General features: G+C 39.3%; 1 protein-coding gene across 1 annotated transcript in view; it reads left to right on the top strand.

The window, feature by feature from the left end:
• VSIG1 (V-set and immunoglobulin domain containing 1) overlaps positions 1-14,901 on the top strand; it is a 30,044-nt gene that overhangs the window by 9,158 nt on the left and 5,985 nt on the right. The window contains exons 2-4 of the mRNA XM_006914796.1: positions 1,631-1,794; positions 4,949-5,056; positions 10,258-10,456. Of these exons, the coding sequence (XP_006914858.1) occupies positions 1,631-1,794; positions 4,949-5,056; positions 10,258-10,456 (471 nt within the window). The remainder of the gene's footprint in view (positions 1-1,630; positions 1,795-4,948; positions 5,057-10,257; positions 10,457-14,901) is intronic.

Raw genomic sequence — 14,901 nt, 5'->3', positions numbered from 1 at the left:
AAGATAAAAAATATATTTTTTTTTTGTTTTAAAAATGCACAGCAGAAAGATACTATTTCGTTAACCAATGTCACCATAAAAAATAATTAATTAATTTAAAAAATAAAAAATAAATTATACGTAAAAAATAAATAAATCCTACAGAGTCTTTTCTCTGAGCACAATGAAAATCAAGAACAGAAAGACAATAAGAAAGTCTCTAAACACTTGAAAATTATACAACACAATTGTAAATAATCTATGGATCAAAGATTAAGTCTCAAAGGAAATTTAAAAAATATGCATAGAACTGAATGGAAATGAAAATATATAGAAACACATAACATGCAGCTAAAGAAGTGCTGAGAGAGAAAATTATAATACTAAATGCTTACATTTGAAATGAGTAAATGTTTCAAGTCAATGATTGATGTTTCTTCATCAAGGATCTAGAAGAAAAACGAAATAATTCCAAAGCAAGCAGAAGAAATGAAACAATAATGAGCTGAAATCAATGGAATTGAAACAGGAAAACTGTATGTAAAATTGAATGAAATAAAAATCTGGTTCTTTGGTGAACCTTTAGCAAGACTGGTAAAAATAAAAAGCTATAAGACACAAAACATCAATATCAGAAGTGAAATATCACTATAGATCACTATAGTAAGATATCACTATAAATTCTGCTGTCATTAAAAATATAATAAGAGAATATTAGATTCACATGCAGATTTAAGAAATAAGACAAAGATCTCATGTACATTTTGCACAGCTCAACTCCCCATGGTAATATATTGTAAAACTATAGTATATTATCACAATCAGGACACTGACATTGATACAATACACCAATCTTATTTCTCCAGTTTTACTTGTACTTATGTGTATGTGTATGAATTTAATTCTATACAATTTTCAAGTAAAAATTATTGAGGACCCCAAAGAGTTTTTGCTACGTGGGTTATTTCTATCTACATTTACTGTTTTAGAAAGTAAAACAAAACAAAACAAAAATACGTAAATGCCATTAGCCACCAGAACAATGACATCATGTAGCTTTTAGAACATTCATTGTACACTCATGAAAGGATGAGAGTTAAAAAGAAAAATAATATCTTAGTATTATTATTAATATAATTTTGATCTTTTAGGCTAACAAAATGGTCTTAGGGATAGGGCAACAAACTCATTCTGCTTTGCGGGGGGAGGTGGATTTTCTGGTTTAAGCACTAAAGTCCTAGCAAAACCAATATGATTTGCCTGAGACTCACCCAGTTTTACAATGAAAGTCCCATATTCAAGGGACCTCCTCAATTTGGGGCAAACTGGATTGGTTGTTCTCCATACTCATGGACCTTTCTGAGTTTCCAGACAACACTTTGAGAACCTCTATTTAAGGCCATCCAGAAGAAATTCCCAGTTCAGTGCTATTACCTCACCATCAGGATTTTAGTATCTTCACATTGTAATTTATTAAAAACTTCCCTACTCCATGCCAATTGCTTGCTCAGATTTCCTATATGGTTCATTTTACCTTCTTCTCTTTACCTTGGATTCTTCAAATAAGATGTCCTTGAAAGTGCTTTGTAATGAAAAAGTATCATCAGAATGTGAATGTGTTCCACTGTCTTTTTGGTGATTATCTTTTCAGGTCAAGTTAGCGCAGTGCAAGTGACCATCCCAAACAGTGTCATGAATGTGACTGCTGGATCTAATGCCACTCTTATCTGCACCTACACCAGCACTGTGGCCTCCCGAGACAAGCTTTCCATCCAGTGGTCATTCTCCCATGAAAAGGAGTCACAGCCAATTACCGTAAGAACATTCTTCCTAAGCTATTTCCCTTTGGTAGTTCTGAAATAAACTGTTGGGAGTCAGTGTATGAAGGAATGGTAAGCCAGTGATAGCAGTAGGAGAACCTCAGATACAGAATTTGAAGATACCTGTTGAGGGAAACCGTTATCTAAGTGATTTGGCCTTTGTTCTGTTTTCATATTCAGTTATAGCTTGTTATCTCAATTTTGTGTAAGTCAACATCAAGTAATCATGTATACTAGAGTAGACAGGAATGATCCTTATTGTAGGTAAAATAAGCAGTAGTTCTTAAAGGGCTTCCCACACCAAAAAGAATCTCCCTGCCTCTTATTTCTTGAAGACCCCAGTTCGAATGTATGTGCTAATTGATCTGCCGATCTCTGTCAATATCTGGGATCTGCTCGTCAAATGAAGTAGCTCATGGTGCAGGACTGAGTCTTGGTGCAATGAGAATCTCAAGATGGGTGGAGAAAGGTCAAAGTAGCAATGCACTTTGGGTAATTAAAGATAGCAGGAGGCTAGAGGATAGGGGATAGAGGCCAGGGTCTAGGGGATGAAGTTGCCAGAGGAGGGTAGGTGAAAGTCAAAGGAGGAGAATGATTCTAACTGCAAGCTGCCTCGTCCCAGGTTTTTTCCATCTGGCCTTAAGGGTAACTAAATCTTTAAATTAGCCCAAGGGTTAAAATTGTATACTCAAAGTGTGTGTGTGTGTGTGTGTGTGTGTGTGTGTGTGTGTGTTAGTGTGTGCGTGCACAAGTGTGCAAGGATGTATGCCAACACATATCCCTTGAGGGAAAAGGTCCATAGCTTTCATTAGATTTTCAAAAGGATGTATAATCCAAAACAAAGAATTCTGAAAAGAGACAAATAAGTGTGGTTTGGAATGGCTGGATGTAGTTTAGTCGGGCCTTGAAGGAAAGGAAGGGTTTAGGTTAGTAGAAAGTTAGAGAGAGAGTGAGTTGAGTGGGCTGGAGGAGGCCCAAGGGCAAAGGTGGAGAAAAAGAAGGACATTAACTTGGACAAGTCACATTTTGGCCAGTGATACTTCATTCATCACTGGTCTTTTGGAAGTGTTGAGTCCTTTCTTCAGCAGAGGTCCTTGAACACTTGTTTAACAGGCAACACTATTCAAGAGGAGATTTCAACAATTCCACACTCTAATTAAAGTTTCACAATTTTGCTTAGTACTGGTTACTTTAGACGAGTATCTGAATCACTCTCTGCCTCTTTTCAAAATATGATAGAACAGTAATACTTTTCTACCTGTCTCATGGGGAATCATCTTACATAATGCATATGAAAATACTTGAAAAATAATATAAAGCCCTGCAAGTTTCACCCCTTGTAAACACTGTTATCATTATCATTATTATCAGCAGCAGCAAAAGTAAGTCCACCACTTTCCATCATCCAAAATGTCCTGACCCAAGACCTTACATGTTGCAATCAACTAATAAATCATTCCTTTCCTTTGCAGGCTGCTCTCTTGGATTATGGATAATAATAATCACATGATGTTTCTTCCTTTTAAAATTTACATTCCTAACTAAAATTTTCAATACGTTCTTTATTTGGAGTCTTATAGTTCTCATTTTTCCAGTAAAAGCTGAATATAGAAAAGCCTTGCCAATCTATTTTGAAATTTTTTAATGCTTGGTCCTCAAATCAAGATGTCCTCAACTGCCTGAAGGTCAGGTCAGGCCAGTCTGAATTCAAAAGCACAAAATCTTCTTTATGCCTTCTCTGACACTAGAATTTACAACTCCACCTCTTCTGGAACTGTTGGGCTGGTGAAGAGCTAGGAGATGCAAGGTCAAAGGAGATTTTGACCAGCAATAAATCTTTCGCTAGACCTAGATATGCAGTGGAAGAAGGTATAGTAATTGATCTGACTGTGGCTTGAGCTCAAGACATGCCTTAGAGGCCCTTTAAAAAGAAAATTCATTAACAAATAAGTACTTATTGAGTAGCTTATTTACTTGCCATTTGCCTCATTCTTCAAAATGTCTGGTACAGGCAGGACAAGTCATTTAAGGTATCTACTCTTTTGAGATGTCCAAATCAAAGGAAGTCTTCTGCATTGAGCCATTGGATCTGTAAGAATATGCCCCTTGTGTCATAAAATATTCTAGATGCTTCTCCAAGTGCATGAGACCTATGCTATGCCTGTGCCTTGGCAGCATGAAAGACAGAGTAGAGTAGGGCCAGCTCCTGGCTTGGAGACAGTGAAAACCACCTTCAAAAAGGCAACCTTTCTTTTCCTCCTCTTTTTCCATCTTGCTTCAGCTTACCCAACAAGATCACCGTTATAACTATGCTTAGGTCTTTACTTCTAGAGAACTGGAGTCCTTCCTCCTCTTCCCCATACCTTACAGGCCTGTGCTTCTCTCTGCTTTTCCAGATGAGTAGTTTTGGAACCTTAGTGGAAACCACCTGATGGATGTCAGTTCTACTCCTTGCCCTGCTTCTTGCTGGCTGCATGACCTTAGATAACACCTTTCAGAGGTTCAGTTTTTCCTAATGTAAAATGGAGCTACTTAGCTACTTTACAGGCTTACTGTGAAGATTAAATGACATAATGCTTGTGAAACACTAGGAAACCTTCCACATAGTAACCATTCAATAAATGTGAGTTATTATTATCAACAACATTACTCACAAAATGGTGACTTTGCAAAATCCTTATACCATCTATACCCCTGGGTCATGGGCACTAGGGAACCCAGCCCAACAAGATATACTTAGTATAGCTGAACAGCTGGGACAGAGCTCTTGCGGGGAATCCTGGCCCATAATTGGCTTCCAATTCCACTGCCTACGAGGTCCTTTCTCTGCCTGCTCCTTATCCCTGAATGGAGAGCCAGCTCAACAAAGAGGTTTCAGATATCTTAGGTTGAGATGTTATTTTTCAAAAAGAGATTTGGCTTCTATTTCAAATTTGTTTCTTCTTTGAGCACTTCCATGCATTCAGAATTCTGTAGAGCATGTTGTATATTAATCTAAGGATGGCTGGTGGGATATTTGGGGGATGGTAAAAAGATTCTGCTGTGCTATTAGACTGACCACTGAGTAATTCAGTTCAACTCCTGGTTTATGTGACAGTATATCATGTAGCATTCGACTCTCAGATCCACCCATTTCTGCTCAAACACAGCACAGCTCGTGTCTCAATACTGAGGGTATGGAGGAAAAGGCAGTCAGTCAGTGTCTAAAAATGGTGCATGCAAGAGACGCTCGGGGAAGATGTAGCTGGACCTCTCAGGTAAGAACATCTATTGGTGTACTACTGGATCCCTTCATTGTTTGGAGTTTCTAGGGCAATAGCACCACCTTTGAGGAGTGGGAAGGGAGGGTCTGAGTTCGGTAACAATCCAGATCAGCACAAACCTCTGGCAATAGTCTTGAGTTTGCCTTCTCATGCTTCTGTCTGGAATTCTTTTCAGCCTCCTCCAAAAGGCTCAGGACCCTACTGCCTCGAACACGGCGCTGGTCAACTCTTGCTGTAGGCTCATCTTCTCCTTCTCCCAAATCATTGTGTTATAAAGAAGCAGTTGACTCCAAAGCCTAGTGTTTCTCAATACCCAGGGGAGGATGTTATCTCTTACTGACTTTCCCCTCCAAGGAGTTCCTTTGATGAACAGGGACTATAGAAGTATCACACAAGTCTTCTGACCAAGAGGGCCAGGCTATTCATTAGCATGGTCCTCCTCTTAGAAAAGCCCTCCTCTAGGAAGACATGTGCAACTTCAGATGATCAGTCCCTCAGCAGGGACTCTTAGCTGAAGACTCTAGGCTCCAGGACAGGAAGGCTAGCATGGAAGTTTCAGGTGATCTGTTGCCCCTCTGATCACACCAATGGCCTCCTCTTCCACCTAGCCAGTCATTGGTAAAATCACGGAGACCTCAGCTGCCTATGAACAAAACAAGCATTGACTTTACTAAGCTTGGGTCTCTTAGACAATATTTGCACTTCTATAATATCCATAGTGGAAGAAACCCTTTGCCATCCTTATCTCTCCAACACATGTATAATGTGTACAACTTCTTTTCAGAATCTAGTGTCTTCATATTTTCTAGCTGCTCAGATTCTCCCATCCTGGCCTCTCCTCTACAGATAGCATTATATCAAATGCTTTTTAAATGTTGGCAGGGTGGAGGTGTTCCCCCTTCTCAGGGGCATCTGAAAATGAGGAAAGTGTTGGTTTAATTATAATAAATGAGTGCCAATACTGGCATTTAGTGAGTGGCAACTAGAGATACTAAATGTTTTGCAATACATAGGATAGACTCACACAAGAAAAAATTATCTGCCCAAAGTGCTAGTGTTATACTCATTGAGAAATACTCCAAATTCTTCCCTTTCTATCACCCCTTCCCATCAAAGTTTATCCATTCTGTGTCCCATTCTCTCAAGTGTGTATTTTTGCTAAATCTGATAAATTAATTGAACATTAAGGTGTTAGGAACTGATAGTAATTTATTTTGTTCTCTTACAAAGAAAATCACTCAAGCAGAGATCTTCTGTGCCTTCGTCCCAAAGAAGCAATTCAAATAATAGGTATTTCAGGCAAACAGCAGGCTTGGAAGGGAGTTGTTTATGGGCAAGAAAGTCTTCCTTTTGGTGTTCTATTTCTTCTATGTGCAATCCTAGCCCCCAGTACAGTCCAGAGAAAATTCTGGGCTTTAGACCATTGTTACATTACACTTATCCTCTTCTATGGCTGGCCCCTTTATGAACAATGCAAGAAAGCAAGAAGCTGGAAAAGAAAGAATGGGTGGTTTGCTATGGGCTTCCATGCTCTCCACATTTCCAAAAAGAACCCACAAAATCAGCTCTAGAGGCTAAAGGCATTTATTAGCTACAACTCAGTCTCAAACAGAAAGCAGGCTGATTCTGTCAACTCTTTTTATTTATGTTCCAACCTTTAGTTAGAGAGCAGTCTCACGAAGCTGAGGAAAAAGATCTTTTGGGACAAATCTGGCTTCCATCTTCCTCGCTTCATGTGGATAGGAATTTGGCACAGTAAGAGGAGAAAGTTATTGCAGCTGGCAGACATCGAAGGCATCACGTGGTGAACCTACTGGCTATGGGAAGAAGCATTACAGCAATGAATAATAGCAATTGGCAGCAGAAGGGTCAGGCTGGGGTAAGGGATGAAATGGCCCTGAAAGTGAAAAGTTGCTTGGGAATCATCTTCCTCACCTAAGACAGGACTATAAGTGCCCCCAAGCCTTTGCCCATGTGTTCCGCTTCCCCTCTGCCTGGAATGTCCTCACCTCTCCTCCCTCAGGTCTGACTATAAATTGTGTGACCTTGGGAAAATCACTTCCTGTATTGGGGCCTCAGTGTCCTTTTCTGTAATAGAGGAGGATGAATTAGAGGTTGCAAACTGGAGGCTTATGGGCCTGATTTGGCCAATGGATGCGCATTGGTTGGCCCAATATTTTGTTTGTTTCTACAGTTCGAAAGCCTTGTTTGTATTGGCTCTCTAGTTCATCACAGTCCCCACTATTCTTTCTGATCTTACTACTATTTACTAGCTCCTCCCAGCCATTTCCCATAATTCTCATATCCATCTGGCTCCTGAAGAGTCCTCACCCTTAGAAACCATGAGCTAAATGATTTTTAAGGGGGTCTTAAAACTAATGTGCTGTTATGACGCCACATTCAGCTTCTAACATCACCAATGGACAGGCAGAGAGGACCTTGAGGGGGAAAGTAGGGAAGTTTGCCATTAACATAACCACAAAAGGCAAGTGGGCATAAAATTAACAAGTGCCACTTAAGGAAACACTTGGGTGGATTTTATTAAAGCAGACTCTCTCCACCCCCACCTGAAGGATGTAGCTTGTTGAACATCCGTGACTTTTCCTGGACCTCAATTGCTTTGATCTCTAAATTAACAATAATATACTTTCTTAGAAAAGTGTACAAGCCTCACAGGATCATGGCTGGGCCTTGACCATCGTTCAGCTTTGATTTTTAAAAGTTATTCTTTTGTGGAGAATAGAACCAAGTTGCAGCCCTTCTTGTGCGATTAGGAAGAAAATTCATTTTATTATTTAATCTATAAGGACTGTATGACAGAGTTTCCTCTACTAGAAAGCCCCTCTATTTATGTGTCTAGCCACTGGCTAGCTCTGGGGACTTTCTTTCTCACACAGCACTCTAAGGATAAGGCCGTTCCTTTTTAGGCCCCCATTGTTCTTCCTCCTTAGCCCCATTCCTATCCCTGAAGCTCTTTAGTATTATTTTTGAGAGAGCAAAATATAAGCTACAGTGTGAGGAACTAGAACAGAAGAGTTGGTGGAAGTTCTTTTCATAGGGAAGTTTGTGATTTCGGTAGGTGTGGATGGATGAGTTGAATTATAAATGGATAATTCAGGGCAGGAAAGAAAGCTGTTAGAGATGTTAGAGAACTGGAAGAGAAAGACAGACTGTTTTCTCCTTAGATATGTTCTTTCCTTTGAGTTTTCCCTCAGAATATGTTTTCTGCCTTAGTTTAAAAATATGTTGGCTTTCTGCTTGAAGAAGAATGCCTTTGAATTTATCTAGCCAATATATTTTGGCTTGCTGATTACCTTTCCTCTCTCATTAGCTTATTAAGGCAAGGAGCACTGGACAAAGAATTAGAAGAACTGGATTCTAGAACAGTCCCAACTGTTAAATTTGCCTTTCTTTCTTGTTCCCTTCCTTCCTTCCTTTCCTTCCTTCCTTCCTTCCTTCCTTCCTTCCTTCCTTACTTCCTCACTCTCTTTCTTCCTCTCTTTTTTTTTCTTCTCCTTCCTTCCTTCCTTCCTTCTTTCCTTCCTTCCTTTTTTTCTCTCTCTCTTTCTTTCTCTCTCTCTTTCTTTTTTTCTCCCTTCCTTCCTTCCTTTCTTTCTTTCTTCTTTTTTTTTCTTACTTCTCTGGGCTTCAGTTTCTTTTATAAAGTGAGGAGAATGAATTAAATGAACCATAAGGCTCTTCGAGTAGATTTTATGAAAATATCAATTAGTTCCACTGGACTAGGACAATACCAGTTTATTGAATTACAAACAACGATCATTTCAATTACACACATTTATATAAAACTCATAAAGTGTGTACACAGACTGTGTGCATTATGGAGAAACCTCAGGAATCACCTAGTCTAGTGATTCTCAAGCTTCAGTCATTCATATCACATCTTTATGATTTTTGTCATGTTTGTGTACCACCAGCAGTATTATTTAATGTTGTTTTCTACACTGACTTGATTTCTTAAAATATTAAAAATACCTATCTTAGGCTCATTCTAAACAATAAAATTAATGAAGTCACAGAGTTGATATGCTAGATATGTCTCTAATAAGTTTTCATTTATGTATCTCTTAAAATGAACTTATGTTCCTATACTTGGGGAATACATACCATATTTTGGAAAACATTGCTCTGGTTCTTCATTCAGATGTGGAAACTAAAGGTTGGAAAGATTAAATAATTTTCTTTTCACAAAGCTGGTTACCATGGAAGCATGACCAGGAGCCACCTCCCCTGATGCTGTCACAGTTAGTCGGATGCAGAACTGTGGCTAAAATCCAGGTTATCTCACTTATATACCAGGCTTGTTTCCACCTCACCATGCTGCTCCCACAGTTGCCATTATGATCTAAATATCCATGTTGTTTAATAGAGATGGGACTAGAATCCAGATCTTTCTTAAGTCTCCTAAATTATAGTAATAAAAATTCTTGTGGATGAGTCACTTAATATCTCTGGCTTTGAGTGCCCTTATTGAGATAGTAATTCCTGTTCTGCCTCCTGCCACGTGGGGAGAAAGGTAGTAGCTACCATCAACTAAGCACTTTCTAGGCCCTTTTCTGGATTATTTTGTTTCATCCTCATGCCACTATTATGAGGAGATGGGAGCAGATGATTTGTCAGGGGCTTGTCTGCTCTGAAATGTTATTCTTCTAACAGGGTAAACACGAGTTTGCTTATCCAAAGGAGTATGTGTGTACAAAAGGAGCATAAATATTCTAACTTTATGATATTCCAGATAGTCCCACTGAATAAAGTAAACTCAAATCAAGAAAAGCTTATAAAATGAAAAAAAAAATAATGGTTTTGGATTTCCCATCAGACATTTGTGTCCTATATAATGAGTTTCCTCCAGGTAGACTCATCATGTGACCATCTTGGATCTCCTAACCTAAGCTTAGAAGCTGTCTACTGTCTGTAAGACAGGCATACTTCCCTGTCCCAATGACATCATAAAGCTGCTTTGAGCACAAGTGAGGTAATGGATGTGAACAGCTATGAGAAAGTTAAAGTGCCCCACCGAGTTGAGAAACCTTTGCCACAGGGACCCGTTCCTTGATGGGGGGAAAATGCTGTTGCTCATCAAAGAAGGTAACCTTGGATAGAGGGAGCTCCCAGGTAGCTTATCTTAGCCCTGAACACTCTCCAGTCCTCATTTCTGTAATTTTTTTCTGTCCTAGATTTACTATTCTGAAGGTGGACAAGCTGCATCTATCGGACGATTTAAAGATCGAATTGTAGTGTCCAACGAGCCAGATAACGCATCCATCACTATTTTGTATATGCAACCAGCAGATAGTGGCATCTACACCTGTGATGTTAACAACCCCCCTGATTTTAATGGCAACAATCAAGGCATCCTCACAGTCAGTGTGTTAGGTATGGACAATTTTTATGCCTTTCCTTGGACCAATTTAGGACACTGAATAACCAGGGCAGTGGGTCATGGTGACAATTAAGTCCCAGGGGTAAATATCCTCCCTGCTCCTTCAATTATTGGGGAACTAGAGACATACCCTCCGACCCAACCCATATAGCAACACTGAGAAATCACTCAGAAAACATGCTGAAACAAATGTCAAACCAAAACGGGTGCCAAAATGACAGAGCAATAGATGATCCAACCTCCAGGGATCCTTATCTCTGAAGGATAAAATGAGAACACTAACTGATCACTAGCAACTTTTCCAGAGGAGACTTCCAGTTGAAGCCAGTCCTACTGCCAATTTATCACCTTTCCTAAGTCAGCCACAACTCCCAACATTAAAGCATTCTTTTGAATAAAGACAGGAGGGTCCCTTTTTAAAATGCTAATACTATTTAGATCGTTTTTTAGATTTGGCACACAAGTGCAATCATATAGTTTTTGTCTTTCTCTGCCTGACTTATTCCACTTAGCATAGTACTCTCTAGTTTCATCCATATTGTTGCAGATAGAAAGGTTTCATTCTTTTTTATTGTTGAGTAATATTCTATTGTGTATATATACACCACATCTTCTTTATCCATTAATCTCTTGATGGACCAAAACAAAAATAGTTTCATGGAAACAGAGAACAAACTGATGGTTGCCAGAAAGGAGGGCGGGGAATGGGTGAAAAAGTGAAGAGGAATTAGAGTTATAAACTTCCAGTTATAAAATAAGCCAGGGAGATGCTTATTTATTAACCACAGGGAATACAGTCAGTAATATTGTAATAACTTGGCATTTTGACAGATAGGTGGTTACTAGACTTAGTGTGTGATCACATCACAATGCATATAAATGTCAAATCACTATTTTGTACACCTGAAACTAATCTACTATTGTATGTCAAGAATTAAACATTTTCTTAAAGGTTAACTCTATTTGGCAAAAGGACCATATGTTAAGCCAGAGTTGGAAATTAATTCATGTATATACGAATATTCATTATGTGACATTGGGCAAGTCATATCCACTCTTTAAATAAATTTGGAGTGGTTCATTTATGCAATATTTATTGAGTGCCTACTTTGCACCAAGAGCCATGAGGCATGTGATGGAGGCATGGTTTCTGCTCTTGGAGAGATCACAATTTGGGAGATTTCTAGGGCTCCTTTCAACCTCTGTTTGAGAGGACAATGGGAGTTTTGCTCCCATCTGTCAGCCTAGCTGATTCTGTCCGCAGACCTTCAGAAATACTGAAGGGAGGGATGAAAGGGCTGTCAACCCTCACCAACTAACCAGTTGAGCTAAAGGCTCTCCCACTTCTAAGTAATCCCAAATGAAGCTAACCTAGTCATTGCTTCTCTCGAGCTGTTTACATCCATCACAAGAAAGGAGGAACTAGATCAAATCAATGACTTGATAGTTGAGTAGCCTGGAAAAGCAGCAATTGATAACAAGGTACACACTTGGAATAACTGTCCAGAGTTGTCTGTGCTTGCCACTCAGGTGATGCCAAAAATGTACCAGCTATTTACTGTGAGGTTTGCTATTACAACTACCCACCTAGAGAAGGGGGAAAGGTTATCAAGAGATGATTTTTAAGAGCAGGGTAGCTCAATCAGGTTTTTATTTTGCTGAGCCCTGTGCTAGGCATTCAGGTACCAGGGAAGATGAGAAGCATCCACAAACCCTTTCCTGGGAGAGTTGATGTTCCCGTTTGGAAGACTAGTCATTTACATGGGAACCAAATGGTCTGGTCTAGAAGCTAACACATCAGGCTGGAGCCTGAAGACCTAGGTTCTAGGTCTTACTCGGTCGGCCATTTGATGACCTCAGGCAACCAGTCCATCTTGGTCTGACCATTTTGAGATGGAGTTGTAACTCTTGCTCTGTCTTTGCAAGTTTACTATGAGAACCAAACAATATACTGGAGATTCAGTGTTCGAAGAAATTGAGGGATTAGTCCGCTAATGGTTTTCTGTTGCTTCCTGGCTCTGGGTTATCCTTCTGACCAGAAACAACCTAAAGAAACCAAGTTTCTTTATTTCCGAGCTTGGAAATAGCCCTGAGATGGACAGGAATGTTAATATTTTTTTTAGTGTAAAGTTCAGAGAATCCCTAATCAACTTTCATAAGAAGCTAAGGGTAATTTCCTCTCCAAGTTGTTCTTTTTCCATGACTCTTTGGGTCAGTTGTTCCTGCATTGACTGTGCCATGACTTTTCCTTAAGCATACAGGACCCAGGCAAGGTAAGAGGCAGAAGGGTCTATGAATTTCCTTGTTTGTTTGGGAATTCTCAAAAATTATATTTTTATTAGTTGAGCTGAGAACAAAGGCATTCCACAAACTGCTTTCTAGAAATTTTGAGACTGATAATTTTCTCTAAAAATTTCAGAGGCTGTTTACAGTTATCAAATTCCATTGCATATGAGTGACTGTTCTGCTTATCCTGACAGAGGGGTGAGGCATGGTGGGGTCAAGTGGGTTAGGGAGGCCAGTAGTGGAGAGGGGTGTCCATATTTCTTTAAAGATCACTCTTCCTGTCAATGCATCTTTCAGGGACATTTTATTACCCAGTGATGGACATTGATCCCATGCATTCATTCATGCATAAACTCACTCATTCAAGCATAAATTCATTCGATAAACCCTGAAAACATGTCCAGTTACTGTGCTAGGCAATAGAGATGGAAAGATGTAAAAGATAGGGTCCCGGCCCTCCAAAAGTTCGGAGTCTAGTGAGTGAGGCAAATATATAACAAGAGCTTATAGTGGAGGTAGGAGAGAAGAACTGGGAGACACAGGGGAAATGGCTAGAAGCTGCATGGGGAAACTGGAGAAGGCTTCCTGGAGAAAGTGACTCTTTCACCGAATCTTGAAAGTTGTACAAGAATGTGCAAAGTAGAAAAGGGGCTGAGATGGCAGGACATGATTTAGGTGAAGGAAAGAGCAATGAGCAAAGGCCCAGATGGTTTGAACAACCATTTATTTGAGAGACTTCCATTAAGTATGACAGCCTTGGAAAATGAATCTCTGAAAAATACCCAGCAGAAGTTTGAATAATTATTTTGTATGCATTTGGAATGAGCATCATTTTCCTTCTGCAATTTGGCACACAAAAAGAAAATGATGAATTTAGGGAGGATCTGAGAACACACTGAAGCATTTTAATTTATTTTCTGAGGTGAACCTCTTCCTCCCCCCCCAATTCTGTTGAAAGCAATAAAGCTAAATGGTAGATCAATGGCTTTGACAGTAAACATCTAAGTTCTACTGGGGACTTTAACTGCATAAAGGAGAAAAATGTGTTCATTAATCACTCAATCAATAAATCAATCAATCAAATGCCTATCTGGGTTTGATTTCGGACTCAGGAAATGAATGCAAGTCATTCCAGGTCTGTTATTTAGTTCAATTCCTGGTGTTGGACTTTGTGATGAAGCACCTCATTTAATTTTCTGTTCAGATTGCTCTATTCTGCTGTAAAGGCTATAAAATCACCATGTTTAAAAAAAATGCACTATCTGAATCTAGTGATAGTTACAATGGACTTTCAGTTAAATAGCTTTGTTTAGGGTAGGCAGACCTAACAAGTTTTTCCCAGCTGAGAAAATTAGTGATAAGAAAGAGAGAGTAAAGAGATAAAGAGAAAAATACTTATTCTAATTAAAAGACACCTGTTTAAAAGATAGGGAGGGTGAAGTGCTTTGAAGAGCTCCAGTTATATCCATCCGTTTTCTTGCTCATGTGTACAGTGGGTTAGAATCAAAGATGGGAAAATTAACTTTAGTAGCAAGCTATAAAATGTGGCAACAGAAATTAGTCCTGCTCGTAGCCAACAGCAAATCCATGTGTAAGGCTCTGTAGACATGATTTTATTTACATAAATACAATATATTTGGATTTGCTGGAGATTGGATAATCTCTTGTTCACATTTTGCAGATGGGTCAAATGAGGTTTGGCTAAGTTAGGTTACTTGCCTAAACACATCCAGGATAAAGTTGCAAAGCCAGTATTCTGTATGGATGCAGAGCTCTGTTCTTAACTGCTACCTCCCAAGTAAGAGCTGGAGAGCTGGGCAATCCAGAGCATCTAAGGTCTAACTTGTCTAAGTTAGAGAATCAATGCCTTTGGAGGGTTTTTAACCCAAATTAAGACAAGGAAGGTGAGTTGAAAGTATTGACATTCAGATCCTTATCTTTCTGTCAGACTATGGTTAAAAAAAGGTACAAGCAGTAAGATTGAATGAGGAGATTCAGATTTTCAGTTTCCTATAAGACTTCTTTATTGAGGTGTTTCACAAGCAGCTAAAATGCTGTGTCCCAAACTGACCTCAATCGTGCCTTCCTCCTCTCCTCCCTCTTTCCCCAAAACTCTGCTCCTCCTCCTGTATTCTCTATCTCAGAGGATGTT

This window comes from Pteropus alecto, unplaced genomic scaffold (assembly GCF_000325575.1).
Source record: "Pteropus alecto unplaced genomic scaffold, ASM32557v1 scaffold246, whole genome shotgun sequence".
Classification (NCBI taxonomy): Eukaryota; Metazoa; Chordata; class Mammalia; order Chiroptera; family Pteropodidae; genus Pteropus; species Pteropus alecto.
The sequence above is the reverse complement of the archived record's forward strand: the minus strand, read 5'-3'. Positions and strand labels throughout refer to the sequence as shown.